We start from the raw sequence: 18,309 nt of genomic DNA, 5'->3' as shown, positions 1-18,309 counted from the left end.
GAGACTGCGAGGGTCTGGAAAGTCCATGTTTTTCTTTAAGAAATCCATCTCAGTCTTTCTTACCGCATACACACCGCAATCATGTTCTACGCAATCGGACTGGGTCTGGCAGACGAAAAGGACGTGTCGGTCAAGGGTCTCGAGATCATCAAGCGCGCCGAGCGTGTTTATCTTGAAGCCTATACCGCCGTCCTGCTCGTCGAGAAGGAAGTCCTGGTACGCAACCTTCCTCTTTGCATGCGCAATCCAGCACTAATCGCAATCGCAGTAGGAAGCCTACTATGGCCGTGAAGTCATTATCGCCGACCGCGAGATGGTCGAATCAAAGTCGGACGAGATCCTCGAAGGCGCCGACAAGGTCGACATTGCATTCTTGGTCGTTGGCGACCCCTTCTCAGCTACCACTCACACCGACTTCATCATCCGCGCTCGCGAGAAGAACATCCCTACTCGCATCCTTCCTAATGCCTCCATCCTGACTGGCGTCGGTTGCACTGGTCTCTCGCTCTACAACTTCGGCCAGACCGTCTCCATGGTCTTCTTTACAGACAACTGGAAGCCCGCCAGTTACTACGACCGTGTTAAGGAGAACGTCGCCCTGGGCCTGCACACTCTGGTCCTGCTTGATATCAAGGTCAAGGAGCCTAACCTCGAAGCTCTGGCCAGAGGCAGAATCGTCTACGAGCCACCACGCTTCATGACCGTCGCCCAATGCGCCCTACAGATGATCGAGACCGAGGAAGAGAAGGGTGAAGGCATTTGCTCAAAGGACAGACTCGCTGTTGGCGTTGCCCGCGTTGGCGCTGAAGACCAACAAATCGTTGCTGGTACGTTGGAGCAGCTGGCCGAGGCTGACTTGGGCAAGCCTCTGCACAGTCTGGTCCTCATTGGAAAGACCATGCACGACATGGAGAAGGACTATGTCCGCGAGTACGCCGTTGACAAGAAGGTCTTTGACCAAATTTTCGCCAGAGACTACCACCAGTCATAGGCATTCACTTCCGTACACTTGCACCACGCTTTGTTGTATACCCAAATTAAACCTTTCATAAACGTACAATGACACCTTCACATCACATTAGACGAGGGTAATTCCATGACATTTCTCAACATGTTGTGTGCGGACTAGTATAGCGCCAGGTTGTCTTCGTTCAGCTTGCCAAACAACTCCTCCAAGTCTGCACTGACGCCTATGATTTCCTGTGCCAGCGAGCCAGTCACGAGTGCTGTCGTTCATGTCAGTATACGTCGTCGAGTGTTCCATGTCGGTCAGACTCACCATAAGCATACAACAACTCATAGTCCTCCTCAGTCGCAAGAGAAGCCTTGTCACTATCCCTTCTGAACTCAAAGATCTTTGCCAATAATCTGTCTCTTGTGTGATCAATGTTGGGCAACACATCATTGAGAGGATACTCCAACTTGACTGAACTAGCCAACACGGAAAACAGATGGCTGATTCTCGCCGACAGCGCAAATCGCTCCGCTCGAGTATACCTGAGCACTTCTGCTTCTCCAGGACTGGCTTTGAGGTCCTTGGCTATCACCATGTTCATAGAGTGAAAGTTGTCCAACATGCGCTTTGTCCTTTCCAAAATCTTGCCATACGCCTTGTCAGGGAATGGAGCTCGAAATTCGAACTCAGAGGCTGCAGCTTTGCGAAGTGCTTCCAGTTGCGCCAGGAAGGTCTGCAGTTCAGATTCTTCACGTATATCCATGTATGCCGAAGCAGGCTCACCGAGGAGGAACATGGCCAGTGGATCTCTGCGCCAGATTAAGGACATACGTAGCCAAAGTAAGCAAATGCCATTCTTGAGCTTGCGACGAGCTGAGATGGGCCAGATCACTCGGGTCACAACGATGCCCCATATACAACCAGCGATGACTGCCACGAAACGATGAAGGACAATCCCCCAGATTTCGGGGTTTATGCCGCCCTCATCGTCATCGTCATCGTTATCCTTTGCGGATAGCGAGTATGCGTACAGGGCAGATAGGTTATATGTAAGCAGGATGAAACGCCCCATGGGTCCTTTGCCCTGCACCAGGATGATATAGAAACAGCCAAGCGACATCAGCCAGCCAAAGAAACCGAGAAGCCAGGGGCTATCGTCTGAGATGATCCATGCCGCAATCGCGAGTACAGCGCCCATAGCTGTGCCTATGAAACGCTCAATACCAGTCGTGTTGGAAGCTCCGATCGTCATTGAGCATACGACCATGTAGGAAACAAGACCCCATTCTCCACGCCAGTGTTGGTAAAAGGGTCGAGACCACATCATGAAAGACGGCAAGGCGAAGAGCGCTGCGCCGACGCCGACCTTTATCGCAAATCGAATGTCATCCCTTCGAATAAATTTGAACATGCGATAAAGTCGGTGGCTGAACGGTTCCTTAATGTTGCGTCCCGCTCTAGCAAAAGTGTCCGCCTGGAGGATGGGCTTGACGATGTCCGTCGTTAAAGCTTCATCAGGTTCATGCAACAGTGATAGACCTGCTTCTTCATTTGCAGTTTTGTCAGTTTTATGTCTCCTCCAGAAGGCCAGCCACTTCCAGGACCGATTTCTATCTTCCTGTTCCAGTTCTTCCTTTAGCTCTTCCAAGATTTCCAGATATCTGAGCGTGTCCTCGGCGAAATCAATCATTGCTGCAGCATAGTGCCCGCAGCTCGCGGCAACCTCTTCCAAATCGGCCACACGCTCCAGAGACTTGGCATTCGTGATCTCCTTGTTGCGATACAATGTAGACAATGCTTCTTTCCTGGCGTTGTTGAAAAGCTCGATGGCCTGGGCAAGACTTGTTCTGAAGTTGACATTGACGGCGATTACATCGTCAGTTCCGGACTGGAACGGCAGTTCATCCAAGATCGATTTGAGAGTAAAGGCTAATGACTTCATCGGGGGTCCTAGCTGTGTTATGAACGTTGTAAACATATCAGAAGGTGATAATGAAGGCCTCTTGTCTGTGAAGTTGCTGGTGAAGCTCGAAGCCATAGGACTGAACGGAATCAGCTGATCGGCTGGCGACTCAGGAGTCTCACTAATTGGTGTCAAGGATCCTCGGATTTCGCCTGGTTCGCTCACAAGCTGCGAAGCGCCCAAGAAGGACGACGACATGGATGTTATTGCTGAGTCTGATCGATTGATGTTTGGTGAAGATTTGATAAGGGCAAACTGCGTGTCAGCCGCACTGTAAAGACCGCCAATACTCTGAGAAAGCCCTTGCAGACATTTGACAAGCTTGACCTCAATGCGATATTCCTTTTCTCTACCCAGCATATAATGCTCGTATTTGGCTTCAATCAGGTTCTTCTTCATCGAGGTCTCGTTGGCTTTGCAGTCCTTATCAACTCGCTTGTATGCAGGCCCCTGCATCTCCGTCTCCGAACCAGTCAAGAATGCTCTCGTGATAGCAATAAGTTTGTCCCCCAAAGAGTCGGTCATCTTGACAAAGTCGCGGCGCAACTCTCTTTTGGCGTAACGAGGTTTGATGAGCAGATTGACTGCCGTGGTAGCCGCCATGCCCAGTAGTACCATGCGTAGAACCTGGAAAACCTTCTCTTCGGAGAATTTCGCAGCTTGAATGGATCCTTCTTTGGTTAGGATGGTGATAATCGCCAAAGAGGCAAGACTGCACCCTACGTTCACGGTCGGATGACCAAGTCGCTGCTTGAGCCAACCTATGAAGCCCAGGCCGCCAGCACAGAAGATCACTAAAACGATTGCATGGCCAAGAACCAGAAGATCGCGCTTGCCAAGGGCCATACTGATAGCCATGCTAGTGAAGGACACGAACGCTGCGTATACAAAGGCGATTAAAGCAATGCCCACGGCTTGGATCATGCTGCCGACTGTCCTTGAAGGGTGGAAGTACACCGTAACGGTTGCAACAACATGTTTGCCGTCTTGCTTCCCAAGGAAGGCCGAGATAAAGGGAAGGAACGTGGCCAAAGATCCTAGTAAATAGGCGATGGAGCACTTGAAGATACCCTGTCCTAGGTTCGAAGCCCAAAAATCGATGGATCGGTCCCGCCAGCGATACAGGGGCTTCAGTATAGCGTTACGCTCACGAGCTGGCGGACATGACACGTCCGGATCCGTACCCAGCAGACCCTCACGTTCTTCTGGTGAACCAGCTTCTTCACGGGCATTGTCTCCTAGAGTTTGCAACGAGAATGCGCGTCTAACGCGTTCCCCTGTCCGTGGGAGAATAAATGTTGCATTTCTGAGCTTCGAGGTTGTGAGCAGTAAGCGCGTGGCGGTGGAAGCGGCTCCGAACATACATTGCGAGGGTTGAAATGACGACCCAAGGAAGAGGCTTGCCCAGCGCTTCCGGATGGCATCACTCACTGAGAGCAAGCAAACATATCCCTCTGTCCTGTTGACTGATGAATGGGTATGTTTCTTTGTTTTTGTATAAAGTATTGAATGTCGGTCAATTGCCGAGCGGTCGACGTCTATGATCTGCACTTTGGGTTGCCACATACGACCTTAGCGGCAGATCGGGCCGATCTCGAGATCGATAATCCGGTTTCTCGCAGAGAGCCTCAAACTTCCTGCGTCAGGCACCGAGATAAATATATCCAGCTTTGATGCCAACATCGAAGGTCAACCGCCGATTGTACTGCCTTGTGGATATCAAGGGAATTGCTGATGCTCGAGCAAGCTCTGTAGTAGAGAGCCTCAAGGATAAATAATGCTGCAACAACAACCATGCCTTTATGTACACTGTTGAGGCCATTGGCCACGAAGAATCAACAGACTGGACAAACAACTAATCAGTCTTCTCGTCATGCGACAAAACCTCCACCCAAAATGCAAACGCAAATCGCTCGCAAGAAAGAAGAAAAGCAACCAATACAATCCCTCTCACGTCCTGAACGCCATCCCGCCTCTACGCCATAGCAATGCAAACCTCAATCTATGTAAGAACTGCACTCCGCAAGTTTCACATCGATAGTTGATTCCGTCCTTCTTTTGTTGGCCCTTCTGATGTCTTCAAACAGCCTGGCGAAGAAGTCTTCGCGGCTCTCATTAATTGACAAGCTTTCTTCGTGCCAGTCTCTTAGCGGTAACAGCTTCGAGCTTGCGCCTAAATTCCATGTTTGCGATAGTTCTTGTCAACTCTCGATCGCGATTCGAGGCTTGCCTAGCATCGAGACTCTATTTCGATGATTCCTGACTTGCAGTTCTAGGTTGCTGAGGTGTTTGAGGCAACAGCTTAATCTGCTTGATAAGATAGCTCTTCTCGTCCGAGAACTGGTCATCCTCTGTGCGGTCGGCCAGGAAGTTAGGCAAGAAATCCAATAGACGTTGACGGTTCATGGTCAGAAGTCGCTTGACGTCGGGTGATTTGTTGGGGTTCGCAGCGAAGATTTTGAAAACGTGGAAAGCCTCATACTGTACCATCTTGCGATCGTCCTTAAGCTGCCACATTATAAGCTTGAGGTTGTCACCAGACTCGACGTAGCGGGTCATGATCTCGTAGAATTGGCGGTCCAACAGAACCTCACCGAGCAATTTGATCGATTGGCGCTTGGTGACATAACTCTCTGATTTGATGAGGATGTTGTTGTATCTGTCAAAGAAGAGGTCGAAATTGGTGTCGATATACTTGGCGACCATAGGCTTGTGCCTCACAAGAATTTGCTGTCATCCATGCTTAGTGTCTTATCTTGGAGTGTGATATAGAGGTGACTCACGCGGAAAGTATCAAAGGCATCAGTGCTGACCTCGAACAAACTCTTGTCGATCCAATCAAAGAATTTCCAGAACACACCTTGACCAGAAGCGGGTTGATCTGTGTCAATGCTACCAAGGTCCAGAGGTTGACCGTGTAGGCTTGGTTCGTCGTAGAGGATCAGAGCTGTAACGGCATCATGTTTCAAGGCCTCTTTCAATATTCCTCCACAGGGCATAGCGCTCTCGCGACGATCGTAGCCATTGCAAAGTGCGATAATGACCTCGGGACGGGTAGTGATAATGTATTGTAGGGCAATCGGTTGGTCTTCGCCCGGTTGCTTGTATCGCAGAACGTTGGAGATGATGGTTTGTGTATCTTTGCGCGACTCGAAGGGTAGACGGTGAATGTTCTCGGCGAGAACTCGTAGAAGGTCTTCAGTAACGAGAAGATTTACCAGCTGAAATACCTGGTCGGGGCTGACGTCGAGTTCTGTGCGCAGTCGTTAGTCGCTGTGCGCTGGTCTGCTGTTCAGCTGGACTGTTGCATACCGGGCGTGCCTTGAAGTATGACCTTCATCTGGCCAAGATTCCGTGCCACTTCTTCCTCGATCTGACCGTCGTCAGCCCAGTCCAGCTCGCTCGGGTCGTAGTGGTCGGATACCTTTTGTGAAGGCTTGTCCTCAGCGATTAGCTTCAATATTAGATCTTTGGTCGACCGGGTCAACTCCTGGTTAGACCTGGCTTTGCTGCGGCCAAACAAGAACGCCATACTGCTGCTCGTGCCTTGTGTGCAGCTCTGTCTGGTATATCTGTAATGCGGGTGGGGTTGTTGCAGGTCGTGGATGAATTGCAACGCTGATCAAACACAAAGACTCCCTGTTAGGGTGCTAACTTGAGAAAGAAGAAGGCAAGAAGAAAAGACAACAGAAGAATACAGTAACAAGGATTGCAAACAAGTCGTCACCGCCTATGTGTTTACCGTTGTGAACCCCCGGACTTTCCATAAAGTAAACGCCGTCACCGAAATCTGACTTGGCAAGTTGGCATGTCAGGCGGCCCGAACATCTCCAATGTTTCATACGATCTGCCATCATCGAGTTAAGATTGCTACAACTAACGAAGTAACGAAGTGTAACTTCATTTGCGCGCTTGCTCCTATACACTCATCATGAGCACGAGCTAATCAGACGTGCAGCTGTCCATCCGCGGCCGTGTCTCTCAAGGACGACGATTTCCACAGGGCGAATGAAGCTAGCTCAGGCCCAGGGCCGTAATTTATACATTGGAATCAGGCTACCCAAAACTTGCACGGAGGCGCCAAGTACCTGGAAGATCAAGACTCGCTTCTCTGCTGTGTGAGAGGCAAGCGGATTCTGGACATGTTTCGAAGAAAGTTTAGAGTATAACATCTTCATTGACCAATACAAGAAATCGGCATCCACCCCAGATCTGCTTGACTGGTATATAAAATTGGATGACACACATAGGCTTCAGGAGATTATATCTCGGCTCTGAGAGCCGGTCCTAAAAGCTAGGTTCTTCGCCAAAGAAGCTTTGTATCCGCCACTGCCAAAAGTTAGTAGTTAATTGCAAATTACAGACAACGAGGCTTACTTGGTCCGCTTTCATCCTGTCGCCGCTTTCGTACATGACCATTTTTTGCACCAGGTTGACTGCATCCGCTGAAGCACCGGGTAAGACATCTTTCCAGTCTTTCGAAGGATATTGTACAAAGGCCATCTTGCCCCAGTCAGGTAAGGTTTTGGCTTCCTGCAAGATGTTAGATTCCAGCCCAATCTACTCAATTCTCGTCCCACACTTACAGGCCAGCTTCCGGTGTCTGGGGTTCCAAGCGTGGAGAAGATGCTTTTGATCAAGGCAAGGTCGCTTCCGAGATCACCAGAATCAAATAATGTTTGAGGACCCAAGCTCACCACTTGAGCGACCACACATCCTGCTGCCCACATATCGAGACTCGCATCGTACCAATGATTACCAAACATGAGCTCAGGAGGGCGGTAGCTTGTTGTACCTACGTCCATGATCTTCTCCTTGGCAGGTTCAGATGAGGGATCATCAGCCGACCACGCGATGCCAAAGTCGGAGATGTAGGCCGGACCAGATGGACTCCTTAGTAGAATGTTCGAAGGTTTGATATCTCGATGGATTATCCCGCAACTGTGTATGTACTCAAGGCCCTGCATCAATTGCGAGAGAATGACTTTCTGATCTTTCAGTTGCAGCTTGCCCCTTTTGAGTTTATCGTCAAGGGTATACGGCATGAATGGAAACACCAACACAAGATGGCCGCCAGCTTGTTGGAAACTTTCGACGAGCTCTACAACGGATTGATGGCGAGCTCGTTCCAGTAGTCGTACCTCACGCACGGAATCGTGAGGTGGCTCTGTGGCAGACGGATTGGTGACTTTGAGAGCGACCAGACAAGGATGCTTCTCGTAGCCATGCGTCTTTGGGATGATACCACAACCAGATTGAGCTACTGCTTTGTAGACTTCAGAGAACAGACCATCGTTATGGTGTACTGCATTCGTGTAACGGCCAATGTTAATACCACCTAAGGGTAGCACGAGAGACTCTTCTGATGATTCTGCAGGTCGCTCATGTGTGCTCGACTTCAACGACAAGTCACGGATCACGGCATCAATACGAGATTGGTAATCTTGCTAGATGCGAAGGATCAGAAACACAAATTCTCAAGAAGGGAGATGTCGTTCTTTGTATTACCAAATTGTCCGAGTTGTCGTGGATGGTTTGCTCTAGATTTGTGGCTTGATGCTGAGCATCGCTGGAAGAGAGGGTGCCATCTGCAAGCCTGGAAGCCGCTTGTCTAAGGAGTGGTCAGCAGTTTGGGCATTGACGATAGCGAATGCCTCGGTTGACACATGGCTCACATTTTCGATATAGTCTCGAACCTTTCCAGAAAGGTCAAGCTGAGAGGCATGGCCGGAGAATTACAGACGTAGACAAAATCAACATGATATTGTGCACTGAAAATGGCAACGATGGCTTGTCGTGGCTGTTTCGTGGAGAGCAAAAGGGCAAGTGGGTCTGCGTCTTTGGGTTTTGCGGGGAATCCATCATGATGTCGTTTTGCCGGAGGCGAGTTTAGCAGCAGGAGGCGCTCGCTCAGCCGAAAGGTTGAGACACTCGACCTGACGTCCCCTAGACCTCCTCGTGCGACTTGCAAGTAGGTCCATTCGACTTGCAGACCGTGCCCCCAAAGGACCGCGTCGAGATCGAGAAATAGACGGCATTTGAACAAAGACGTACGCATTGTTGCAGCCTTCACCAGCGTCGCTTATCATCAACGACTTCCGACACGGTCGTCTCCCTGGCGGAGACCTCTATGACACACGATGCACACCACTAAGCTCCCGCTCCTCATTGCTTCGGCTGCTATCCTCTCCATTCCCACCGCCGTTCTTGCTGCCGATGACCACTTGAGTGGCCCTACGACTAAGGTCACCGCTAGCGGACTCGAAATCGTCACGGCCAATCCCAAGACATGCAAACGTCCTACCAAATCTGGTGACGAGATCAGTGTACACTACCGTGGCAAGCTGCTGTCTGACGGCACCGTATTCGATGAGTCATACAGTCGTGGAGTGCCTCTCGACTTCAAGCTTGGTGTTGGCGAGGTGATAAAAGGATGGGATGAGGGCTTGTCAGACGCTTGTGTTGGTGAACAAAGGAAGCTGGTCATTCCTCCAGAACTGGCCTATGGACATAGCGATCTCGGTGTCATCCCTCCAGACAGCACATTGAGTATGCCTACTCGCATCGTCGAACTAATGTACTTGTACTGACGTCCTTCAAAGTCTTCGATACAGAGCTTATTCAGATAGCTGGTGTACCCGTCGAGGCTGAAGAGCCTGCGCTCAGGCCCGAAGAACTGCTACCACCACCTCCGATTCCGCAGGACGATTTCCCTCCACCCCCACATCCACAGTCCGGCACCGGGTCTGAGAAGGGTCCTAAGGGTATGATGCAAGCACAAGATGGCGAGTGTAAGCTTCTAGGTCCTTTTGCCCTTGTCGTTCAGGCTGCACTAGGTGCCCTCGCTCTGCTTTCTCTTGTTTTCAAGCGCTGGAGAGAACGTCCACGACGCCCACTCAAGATCTGGTTCTTTGATGTTTCCAAGCAGGTGGCCGGTACTTTCCTGCTGCATCTCGCCAACTTGGGCATGTCTATGTTCTCATCGGGCAAGTTCGATCTGGCCAGCACAAAACCCGAGGATATTTCTGCAAGTGTCTCTGCTGTTACTGCTGACGACGGCAACATGCCAAATCCCTGTTCATTCTATCTTCTGAACCTGGCTATTGATGTGAGTAAATTCTGACTGACCTGGAGCAGACGGTGCTGATACACTCACAGACTACTATTGGCATCCCTGTCCTTGTCATATTATTACGTGTCCTACACAATCTATTCGCAAGAACTCCCATCGCAAACCCGCCAGAGTCGATCAAGTCTGGTTATTATGGCAACCCACCACGAGCCACTTGGTGGCTCAAGCAGTCTATCATCTACTTCCTGGGACTGTTCGGCATGAAGCTGTTCGTCTTCTTGCTCTTTGCAATGCTCCCATGGTTGCCATGGGTTGGTGACTGGGCTCTGCGCTGGACCGAAGGCAATGAAGCCCTTCAGATTGCATTCGTGATGTTCATCTTCCCTGTGGCTATGAACGCCATCCAATACTACATCATCGACAGCTTCATCAAGAGCAAGGAATCTGATAGAGAAGGTTTCCAGGCAGTGCCTACCGAGGACGATGAAGAGCACAGGGGAGATGGTGTCGGCGTGAATGATGAAGACAGGTCTAAGAGAAGAGACAGAGTTAGCACAGCGGAACATGTGACCGAGGCTAATCCCACAGTAGTGCCGTCTTACGACCATGATTCGGATGCTGAAGCCTCGAGCGGGAGTAGCTTGAATCATAGGAAGTAACAAGTCCAGTGCTTCACAGGATCATACATAGTACGAGGTGTTTTAAGGATATCTTTCATTATGCATCAGACTATTCTTCGCCTGATAGGACTCCTTGATCGCCGATGATGTGATTGGCGTGACTCGCGTTGCGAAGAACCATGCCTGTTGACTCTATCTCGACTTCGGCTTCTATGCCGCCTGTTCAAGTTCCTCTTGTTGCGGGGGCTGCCTCTTCCTTCCTTTCTGTTATGATCATCAAGTGAGAAGCCGTCAAGACTGCCCATGCTTTGGCTTCTCTCTCTGTGACCGCGTCTGTGTCGACGCTCTCTCCTCCTCCGTCTTTCTTCTTTCTCAGCTTGGTCCAACTCTATCAGTTCTCGTTCCTTCTGCATCTTCCACTTCTCTCTGTCTGTCTCGGCTTGCTTGAGCTGTGTCTGTGCTTTTTGCATGAATGCCATTGGATCATTCGAAGTCAATCTTGTTTGCTCCCTTCCCCTACGACCCGGATCCTCGTTCCCCCAAACATCCTTACTCGGTTCCTGAACCATGGAACCTTGATTGCTTGATGAAGCATACCATGGTGCCGAAGATGCCGACTGCTTGTACTCACTTGCATTGGAGAACCGCATGGTGTACTGATCTTCATACTCACGTGCCTTGTTCGCCTTCTCAGCTTCTGCCTCAGCGTTGCGAGAGATAGCTAGCAGAGTGCGCTCATTGGGTGGCGTGAAGAGTTGGATATGACCAGCGTGATCAGTCAAGGCCACATCGTCCTCACGCCTTCTTCCTTGGTTCTGGCTAAAACTTTCACGAGCAGCTTCCCCGATAGCGGCTTCTTCTCTGGCAAGACGCATGTCCCTATCGGTATCATCCTCGCCCCTCAGACGTCTTCGTTTGCGATCTCGACCGTCATCAACATATCGAGACGGACGAGCAGCAGCACTTTCCCCCGGTGGAGGCGATGGCGCTGTCAGTGGTGGTGGAACTTCATTTCGTAAGATGGCTATGCGTCGAGCAGCATCCTCTTGGTCCATTCGACGCTCGGCCTCTTCCTCTCTGGCTTGAGCGGCTGCTTCATCTCGGCGCACGCGGTCGATATTATCTTTGTTATAGACGTTCCAGGACTTTTTGCCCAGCAGGTGGAGGACCATGGCGTTAGGGTTGCCGAGGATTGTAAGGATTTACGCAAGTCACAAAGCAGACTGTTACAGTTGTTCCAATGGCCGTTGTGTCAAAAAGAAAGCACCCTGGTTCTCGGTGGCTTGACGTGTGAGCTGAAACGGCATGGAAAGACGAGCGACGAATGAGAGGCGGACGGGTATCATTCCGTTTTAGGAGTGGAGCGCAACGGTTCGGCGCGGGCTCGAAAAGCCTATGATGACTCGCGAACGCGAACGCAATTCCAGCAAACAGCTAAAACCAAACGAACCTGCATGAGCCGAGCCAGTACTCGTATCTGTTTCTTCTTTCGCGAGTCTGAGTTACCTTGTGCGACTGCGCTGTGCTTCTGTCCCCCGCTCTCTACTGTCCTTTGCCGTTCTCGTGTCCTCTGACCTACGCTGCGCTTCCCTCTCTTTGCGATTTCCTGAAGATCGAGGACCTCTCAGCTCTCAAGCCAGCATCAACGACTGGACGCGCCAATTGCCAACGGCGACAGAGAAAAGGATTCGACCACCCGCGTCACACCTTCCCTCCAGCGGCCGCCCCAGCCATTTCTCTCTTCTTGTGTCTACCCAAGACACTTCGCTGGGACCCATCCATCAAGCGATCCGCTTAATTGCAGGGGCTCGGACACTTTGCAATCTCACATACTTTTTTTTCCCAACTCTACTAAGACCAAGAGCACAAGACTCGCGAGACTTGCTCTTGAATTATCTGACATTTCGCTCACTCGTGCTTCCTCTCTCTGCCCCCCCACCATCTCCCAACATCTAAGTCGATTCCATATATTAACCCGCCCCGGGATCACGTCAGCCGTGTCTGGTCACAGCTCGAGCATTTCCTGACACGTCAACTGCGCGTCATGCCAACATATCTGATCCATGGTTTTCGGTGGCCGCGACCACTGATTCGCATCCATATCATTCTTCAGAACCTCGACGATGCAGCTGCGGAATGGCTTATCGCGCCTGCGACGACCGAGACGATGCTCGAGAACTTTACCGAGCTGTGGCCGCAGACCATGGCAAATCTGCCCAACCTCCGCTTCGTAGAGCAATTCGATCCTACCGATGAGTCCCCAGCTGCCTGTTCGCAGCCGTACGCCTATATTGCTGATATCTGCGAGCAAGTCAAATTGGGCATTGAAGTAGACGAAGTCAGGGGAAAGGGGCTCGGTGATGAGCAATGGAACGCAATCATGGAACTGAGGGATAAGCTTGCGCCGGACGAGAAGGTTGGCTGGTTTGTTGTCGTCTGTGGAGATGAGGATCGCACCGACGTGGGTCCTGAGGAAGAGGAGGAGGAAGAAGCTTATGCAACAAATGCGACAGTGCCGGTCGAGTTGCCCGTACGAGGGACAGCGCATACTCGACCAGTATCATCCAAAGAAGGCGTGCCCAACGGAGGGGCCACACCCGAGACCACCTACACCAATTACAGCGATACAACGAGTTCAAGACGTAGCAGGCAAAGCAGGAACAGCAGCGAAGTATGCATCAAGCCCTGCGAGACATGACTACAAGTCATGGACTAACATGCATGCAGCGTACTCCTACAGTAACGACAGCACCAACAGCAAGTCCCAGTCTTGAATCACCACGCGAGAAGAAGGGCCTGCGCAAGATGTTCAGTATGGTAAGACAGAAGAGTATGTCGAGTTTACGAAGTAAAAAGAGGTGAGCAGACACAGTCCCGGAATTGACGCAGGATCCTGATCACTTTACTAGCTCCAAGAGTCTTTACGAAACAGCGCGTAGCGATTCAGGCTCAGCACCACCAGTTCCAGCAGTACCCATGGCGCATTCACCTAGGCCATGATACCCGCCTCGATAATACGCGACATGAAACATCTCGGAATACCTGGGCAAGGGAACCAAGGGCCTCTTCATCGAAGCCATATTCTTCACAGCTCTGGTACAAAATTTGGGGCAATTATAGCAAAGCACTTTATTGGACAAGTCACCTTAGCGAGCGGGAACATCACAGGGCGCATTTGGACCGCATTCGCATCATGGTTGGACATATTTACACATCTACAAACGACAGTTTTTTCCACAGACAGTGCAGACAGTGCAGACAGTGAATATCCTGTGTGATCTCTAGGAACAAAAGGATGACTGATGTGTCTAATTGTGTGTACGAGTTGGCCGGAAAAGGAAGGTGAAGGCGAGGATGGTCTGGATAGGGTCTGGCCGAACCCCGCAGACGTCAGACGATGGCTGGGGTTCTGGCGGATCGATGCATACCAGCTCCAATTCTCACGCATCGCAACCAGCCAACCACGCACTCAGATTGAGAAACACCCTACTCATGGCGCCAGCGTCGACCCTAGTTGTATGGAAACAGCAGATTCTCGACATCACGAATAGATCACCAAAACTGACAATGCGCGCGTACCTAAACAGAACAAGCTCAAAGTGCAGCTCAAGCTGTCCATCTCGCGCCTACGCATGGTACAACAAAAGGACACGGCAATCGCCAAACAGCAACGTCGCGCCATGGCCCAACTGCTCGAGCAAGGCAAAGACGAATCCGCCCGCATCCGTGTCGAGAACATTATCCGCAGCGACCTGACCACCGAACTACTCGAGATTCTCGAACTATACTGCGAACTGCTGCTCGCGCGAGCCGGTCTCTTGGAGGCAAAAGAATGCGACGCAGGGCTCGAAGAGGCGGTGAAAAGCATCATCTATGCGGCACCGAGGACAGACGTCAAGGAGTTGCACAACGTGAGGGCCCTGTTGGCCGAGAAGTTTGGCAAGGAGTTTGTGTTGGATGCGACCGAGAACAAGGACGACAAGGTTGCAAAGCGTGTGCTAGATCGCTTGAGGGTCGAGCCGCCAAAGCCAGAACTGGTCGAGGCCTATTTGTCCACCATCGCGGATGCCTACAACATCGATTGGCCTAAGGGTCGTCTGGCGGCCAGGGAAGCGGCCGCCAACCAAGGCGATGACGAAGACGATGATGATAACCCTAGTGGTGGACAGAAAGTGCCGGCTTTGGAAGCTCCTGAAGGTACGGAACCTTTAGTCGCCGCGACTCCTCCGCGCAACCTGGGTCCGAAAAGTCCTGTCAGTGTGGTGCCACCGAGTCCATCGACCGACAATGTCTCCCCACGTATCAAGTTACCAGGGCCGCCAGACCTCAAACCCTCAGCTAAGATGGTAAAGGCAAACAAGCCAGACACAACGGGTCCTGGAGGCAAGATCCCTGATGTGAATGAGCTGGCAGCGCGGTTCGCTCAGCTGAAGAGGTAGCGCCCTTCATGCTTCTCAATCTAGAGTTTAGAGGATATGATACAGTTGAGGCCTGAACTACTAATACTATTTTTTGCCCTATGCATGATCTACGCTTAATTTTGCGGCATTTTATGCTCATGTATTGCTCGGTCCCATGGTATCTAGACCTGGAAAGTTCAAGAGATCTTGCGGTAAGTAGAGATCACCTCCCATCAAGTAATCAAAATCGAACAAGGGCGTGTCTCCGAAGTCCATCGATGTTGGCTGTTGTTGCTCGCTCTCAACTGCAAGGCCAGACGAAGCGCCCGACCTCAATGGATCTGTTGGATCTTCAGAAAGTCAGTTTTTGCAAGATCTTGCAGGGCAATGTGCCAGGAAACTCACCTAGAGCGCTGTTTTTCAAGTTTTGCATCTGCTTTCTGAAGTGCAGATCAGTCTCTTCTCTCCACCAGAGAATGGCGTCTACTACATGGCTGCCATTGAGCCGACCTCTTGCTCTTAGCTCCAACATATCGCTTCCATCTGCTTTCTTGAAAGCCCTCGGACTATTCCAGAGCGTTGTAAGACACGTGTATGATTTGGAACACATGTCGTTATTGTCAATAGAATAGCTTTTCAAGAGGCCGATAGCAGCGAAGAGCGACGATTTTGCTTCCTCGCTTTCTCCCGAAAGGAAAGGGATAGATGACTTCAGGATGCGGAGGAGTGCATATGAGGCAAAGAGGAGAGCGTTTACAATGTAGCTTGGTATTGACAAAGGGTTCCGCAGACTAAGTGTGAGTTTTTCCACTCTAGTGATGACCTGACGGGCAACTTGTTGGATCTTGTCGAAGCTAGTGGCATACGATGTCTTGTCTTGCTTCAAGAAGTAGAAACTTCGGATGTAGAGCTGGGCAATGTTGCATTCGAGTCGATCCGACTCTAGTAAAAGTTAGTGAATGTACTGTATTTCAGGTCCTCAGCTAGCCAGGTAGTGTTGATTGAGACATAAGAGCTCCTTCGCCCAGCCTTCCCGTGTAGAGTGTATCACTGCAGGAATGCACAATGCTTTCGAGGGCTGGGTAGCCTCTCAAGAGATATATGTAATCGTTACATAACGATTGATGCATGTCTGCATCCGGAAGCAATGGCCTCCTGACAAAGTGCTTTCTAATCTATGCCATTGTGAAAGGAGACCAAATGCCATAAGCTTCGTGTACATGATTCAAGGTACTTACCATCTGCAGCAGTGTACTCTAGATCCCTGATCTGAAGGTCATACGTTCTGATAATGATTGATAGAGCACGATCTTGATCTGAGGTCAAGTGACGCATCCCGTTTTCTGACACAGCAGAGCCACATTGAATACAGAGATCTTGCCATTTGAGACGGAGCTTGAGCGCTGAGGATAGTGTTTGTTGTCGGCTCTGACTTTGACTCATCTCAGGAGAGATATCGAAAGAAGTGCGGGCCAAAAACCCTTTGCTCATGCAAGTCCTGGCCAAGTTAGCAACATTTGAGGATCACGGTGATGCTTCTAGACACCTCTGATAAGTCAAAACGATATAGGCCCATAGTTCTGTTCGACGGGCAATACCTATGTCTGGAAGATTGGGCGTCGTGGCTCTGAAGAACTCATCAGAACCAGCGGGCACATGTAGCCCGCTTCTTTGCGCCAGGTGCAGCAGAATACCGGCAAAGACATAGTTGATCTCTTGCTGATTGGTCTCGACGGCGTCTGGAAGAGGCCATGTGACCAGTAATACGAATGCCTGAACGCGCTGCAAGGGTGACCCAGTGGTGATCAAAGATGACAGCGCCAAGTTAGTAATGCCTTTGTTGAGTGCACTCAGAAGAGTTGGATTCCGCGTGTAGCTTCTGCAAGCGGTTCCAATGATGATCCAGAATAGTACAGGTGACTGATTGTAACACCCATCCGCCGACGGCCTGGAGCCGAGGATAGGAAGATACGGTGCATATTCTCGAAAATACAACTCGAAGATGCCATCAATATCAGAGCCCTGGACGGTCACTCCATCCAAGGTTCGAGGGGTTGTCGTTAGTGCTTGACCATCCAAGGTTGCAGTTCTAGTCGCATGAACAGGAGTGGCAAGAGATACCGAGCCAAGACTTCCGGAAGGCGATACTGCACTGGGCACACGGGAGTATCTCGCTGTTGAAGCTTCAGGATGAGAAGGTATATTAGAGTGGTCGTGGCGCTCTGCTTGCACGGGCTCGATGACGCTCGATCGATGGTCTTCTGTCATCAGCCGCTTGCGTAAAGTGTCTGTCTCCTTCTCAAGCTCTGACAATCTCCTGTAGAGGCATAAGCGAGGTGTTTAGTGTTATGCTCATGCTCACATACTGGCGTTTGTTCTCTCTTTTAAAGGGATCGGAAATCGTGCATTGCAACCCGACTCGTTTACATCGTGAACAAGCATCGCCTGGGTTGAGGTATGCATCGCATTTAGCCTGTCACGATTGCTAAGCACAGAATGGATCATCTAAGTCCGCTTGATAGAGATGGAACGAACCTTCTGTTGTCTACATTCGGTGCATGCCTTCTTCTTGTTCATGACTACCTGCGGCGAACTTTGCAGACATTAGCAAATGCGCCTTCTGTGATAGAGTAGTTGCACATATTACGTTAATGACTCCCTCCTATATACGGTCTAGATTAACTTGACAACAAGATTCTTCAGGCGACCCACGTCGAGCACTGGCGGTAATGGCAGATTTGTGGTTGGTCCGCCTTCTCCCCTTCAAACTCTTTCACCAACCGCGGTCGATGGCAGGATGCGAGCGTAGCGAACGCCGGATCTAGCAGAGAAGTTAATTTTCACAAAACACTGTGGGTCACCATGTCTTGTTGAAGGCAGGCGCAAGTGGACGTTCTCCTGGCTGAAACACACTTTCGGGAACGGACCGTCGTTGCCAAGCCTTGGCATCCGCCGCTGTTTCTCCACTTCACGGGTTCCTCCAAACATCTTCCTACGCGCTGTCCTGCATCACATCCAACGACCGCGGTGTGATCAACCTTGTATGCGCCCTGAGCGTGATCTCCTAATCTCGCTTGGGGAACCATAGATACATACATGCTATGCGCTTTCTCATTGAAGGCATTGTAACTCGGCACAAATGCCCTTCGTAGTTGCTCATGTGGCCTGCCTGCAGAGAGTCAACCACGAAAAGCAACACTATTTCAAGAATAGCCATGAATTGGCTTCACTACACTCTCTAGTCTAGATGCAGCCATGAGGACGTTGCTTGGCTCATGTGAACTGCTGTTGCTGAAGCT

The 18,309-nt window shown here is 50.7% G+C and overlaps 9 protein-coding genes across 9 annotated transcripts; 4 read left to right on the top strand and 5 right to left on the bottom strand.

Annotated features, from left to right (window-relative positions):
- Positions 1–81: 81 nt before the first annotated feature.
- Positions 82–991, top strand: M437DRAFT_88893 (diphthine synthase; the record flags this gene model as incomplete). Its single annotated transcript, XM_041028924.1, has 2 exons — positions 82–216; positions 272–991. The coding sequence occupies 2 exons, from the start codon at positions 82–84 to the stop codon at positions 989–991; spliced, it is 855 nt and encodes a 284-aa protein (XP_040875194.1).
- A 134-nt stretch (positions 992–1,125) lies between these two features.
- Positions 1,126–4,342, bottom strand: M437DRAFT_88892 (uncharacterized protein; the record flags this gene model as incomplete). Its single annotated transcript, XM_041028923.1, has 3 exons — positions 1,126–1,226; positions 1,280–4,229; positions 4,283–4,342. The coding sequence occupies 3 exons, from the start codon at positions 4,340–4,342 to the stop codon at positions 1,126–1,128; spliced, it is 3,111 nt and encodes a 1,036-aa protein (XP_040875193.1).
- Positions 4,343–5,162: 820 nt separating this feature from the next.
- Positions 5,163–6,450, bottom strand: M437DRAFT_60115 (Mo25-like protein; the record flags this gene model as incomplete). Its single annotated transcript, XM_041023695.1, has 4 exons — positions 5,163–5,648; positions 5,702–6,171; positions 6,231–6,291; positions 6,343–6,450. 4 exons carry the CDS (start codon positions 6,448–6,450, stop codon positions 5,163–5,165), a joined length of 1,125 nt encoding a protein of 374 aa, XP_040875192.1.
- Positions 6,451–7,205: 755 nt separating this feature from the next.
- M437DRAFT_79268 (kinase-like protein) lies at positions 7,206–8,643 on the bottom strand (the record flags this gene model as incomplete). Its single annotated transcript, XM_041027144.1, has 5 exons — positions 7,206–7,247; positions 7,296–7,451; positions 7,505–8,365; positions 8,427–8,529; positions 8,594–8,643. The coding sequence occupies 5 exons, from the start codon at positions 8,641–8,643 to the stop codon at positions 7,206–7,208; spliced, it is 1,212 nt and encodes a 403-aa protein (XP_040875191.1).
- A 415-nt stretch (positions 8,644–9,058) lies between these two features.
- On the top strand, positions 9,059–10,649 carry M437DRAFT_79267 (uncharacterized protein; the record flags this gene model as incomplete). Its single annotated transcript, XM_041027143.1, has 3 exons — positions 9,059–9,467; positions 9,521–10,026; positions 10,077–10,649. The coding sequence occupies 3 exons, from the start codon at positions 9,059–9,061 to the stop codon at positions 10,647–10,649; spliced, it is 1,488 nt and encodes a 495-aa protein (XP_040875190.1).
- A 65-nt stretch (positions 10,650–10,714) lies between these two features.
- M437DRAFT_79266 (uncharacterized protein) lies at positions 10,715–11,782 on the bottom strand (the record flags this gene model as incomplete). The annotated part of the gene is made up of 1 exon (XM_041027142.1): positions 10,715–11,782. One exon carries the CDS (start codon positions 11,780–11,782, stop codon positions 10,715–10,717), a length of 1,068 nt encoding a protein of 355 aa, XP_040875189.1.
- An 872-nt stretch (positions 11,783–12,654) lies between these two features.
- M437DRAFT_28076 (uncharacterized protein) lies at positions 12,655–13,101 on the top strand (the record flags this gene model as incomplete). Its single annotated transcript, XM_041019130.1, has 1 exon — positions 12,655–13,101. A coding segment is annotated over one exon (447 nt), but the record flags the coding sequence as incomplete, so codon positions are not given.
- A 1,001-nt stretch (positions 13,102–14,102) lies between these two features.
- On the top strand, positions 14,103–15,049 carry M437DRAFT_79264 (DUF292-domain-containing protein; the record flags this gene model as incomplete). Its single annotated transcript, XM_041027141.1, has 2 exons — positions 14,103–14,126; positions 14,198–15,049. 2 exons carry the CDS (start codon positions 14,103–14,105, stop codon positions 15,047–15,049), a joined length of 876 nt encoding a protein of 291 aa, XP_040875187.1.
- Positions 15,050–15,362: 313 nt separating this feature from the next.
- On the bottom strand, positions 15,363–17,587 carry M437DRAFT_60050 (uncharacterized protein; the record flags this gene model as incomplete). The annotated part of the gene is made up of 5 exons (XM_041023683.1): positions 15,363–15,952; positions 16,249–16,508; positions 16,557–17,327; positions 17,377–17,483; positions 17,546–17,587. The coding sequence occupies 5 exons, from the start codon at positions 17,585–17,587 to the stop codon at positions 15,363–15,365; spliced, it is 1,770 nt and encodes a 589-aa protein (XP_040875186.1).
- Between the last annotated feature and the right edge of the window lie 722 nt (positions 17,588–18,309).

Source organism: Aureobasidium melanogenum, assembly GCF_000721775.1.
Source record: "Aureobasidium melanogenum CBS 110374 unplaced genomic scaffold scaffold_36, whole genome shotgun sequence".
In the NCBI taxonomy this organism is placed as follows: domain Eukaryota; kingdom Fungi; phylum Ascomycota; class Dothideomycetes; order Dothideales; family Saccotheciaceae; genus Aureobasidium; species Aureobasidium melanogenum.
The sequence above is the reverse complement of the archived record's forward strand: the minus strand, read 5'-3'. Positions and strand labels throughout refer to the sequence as shown.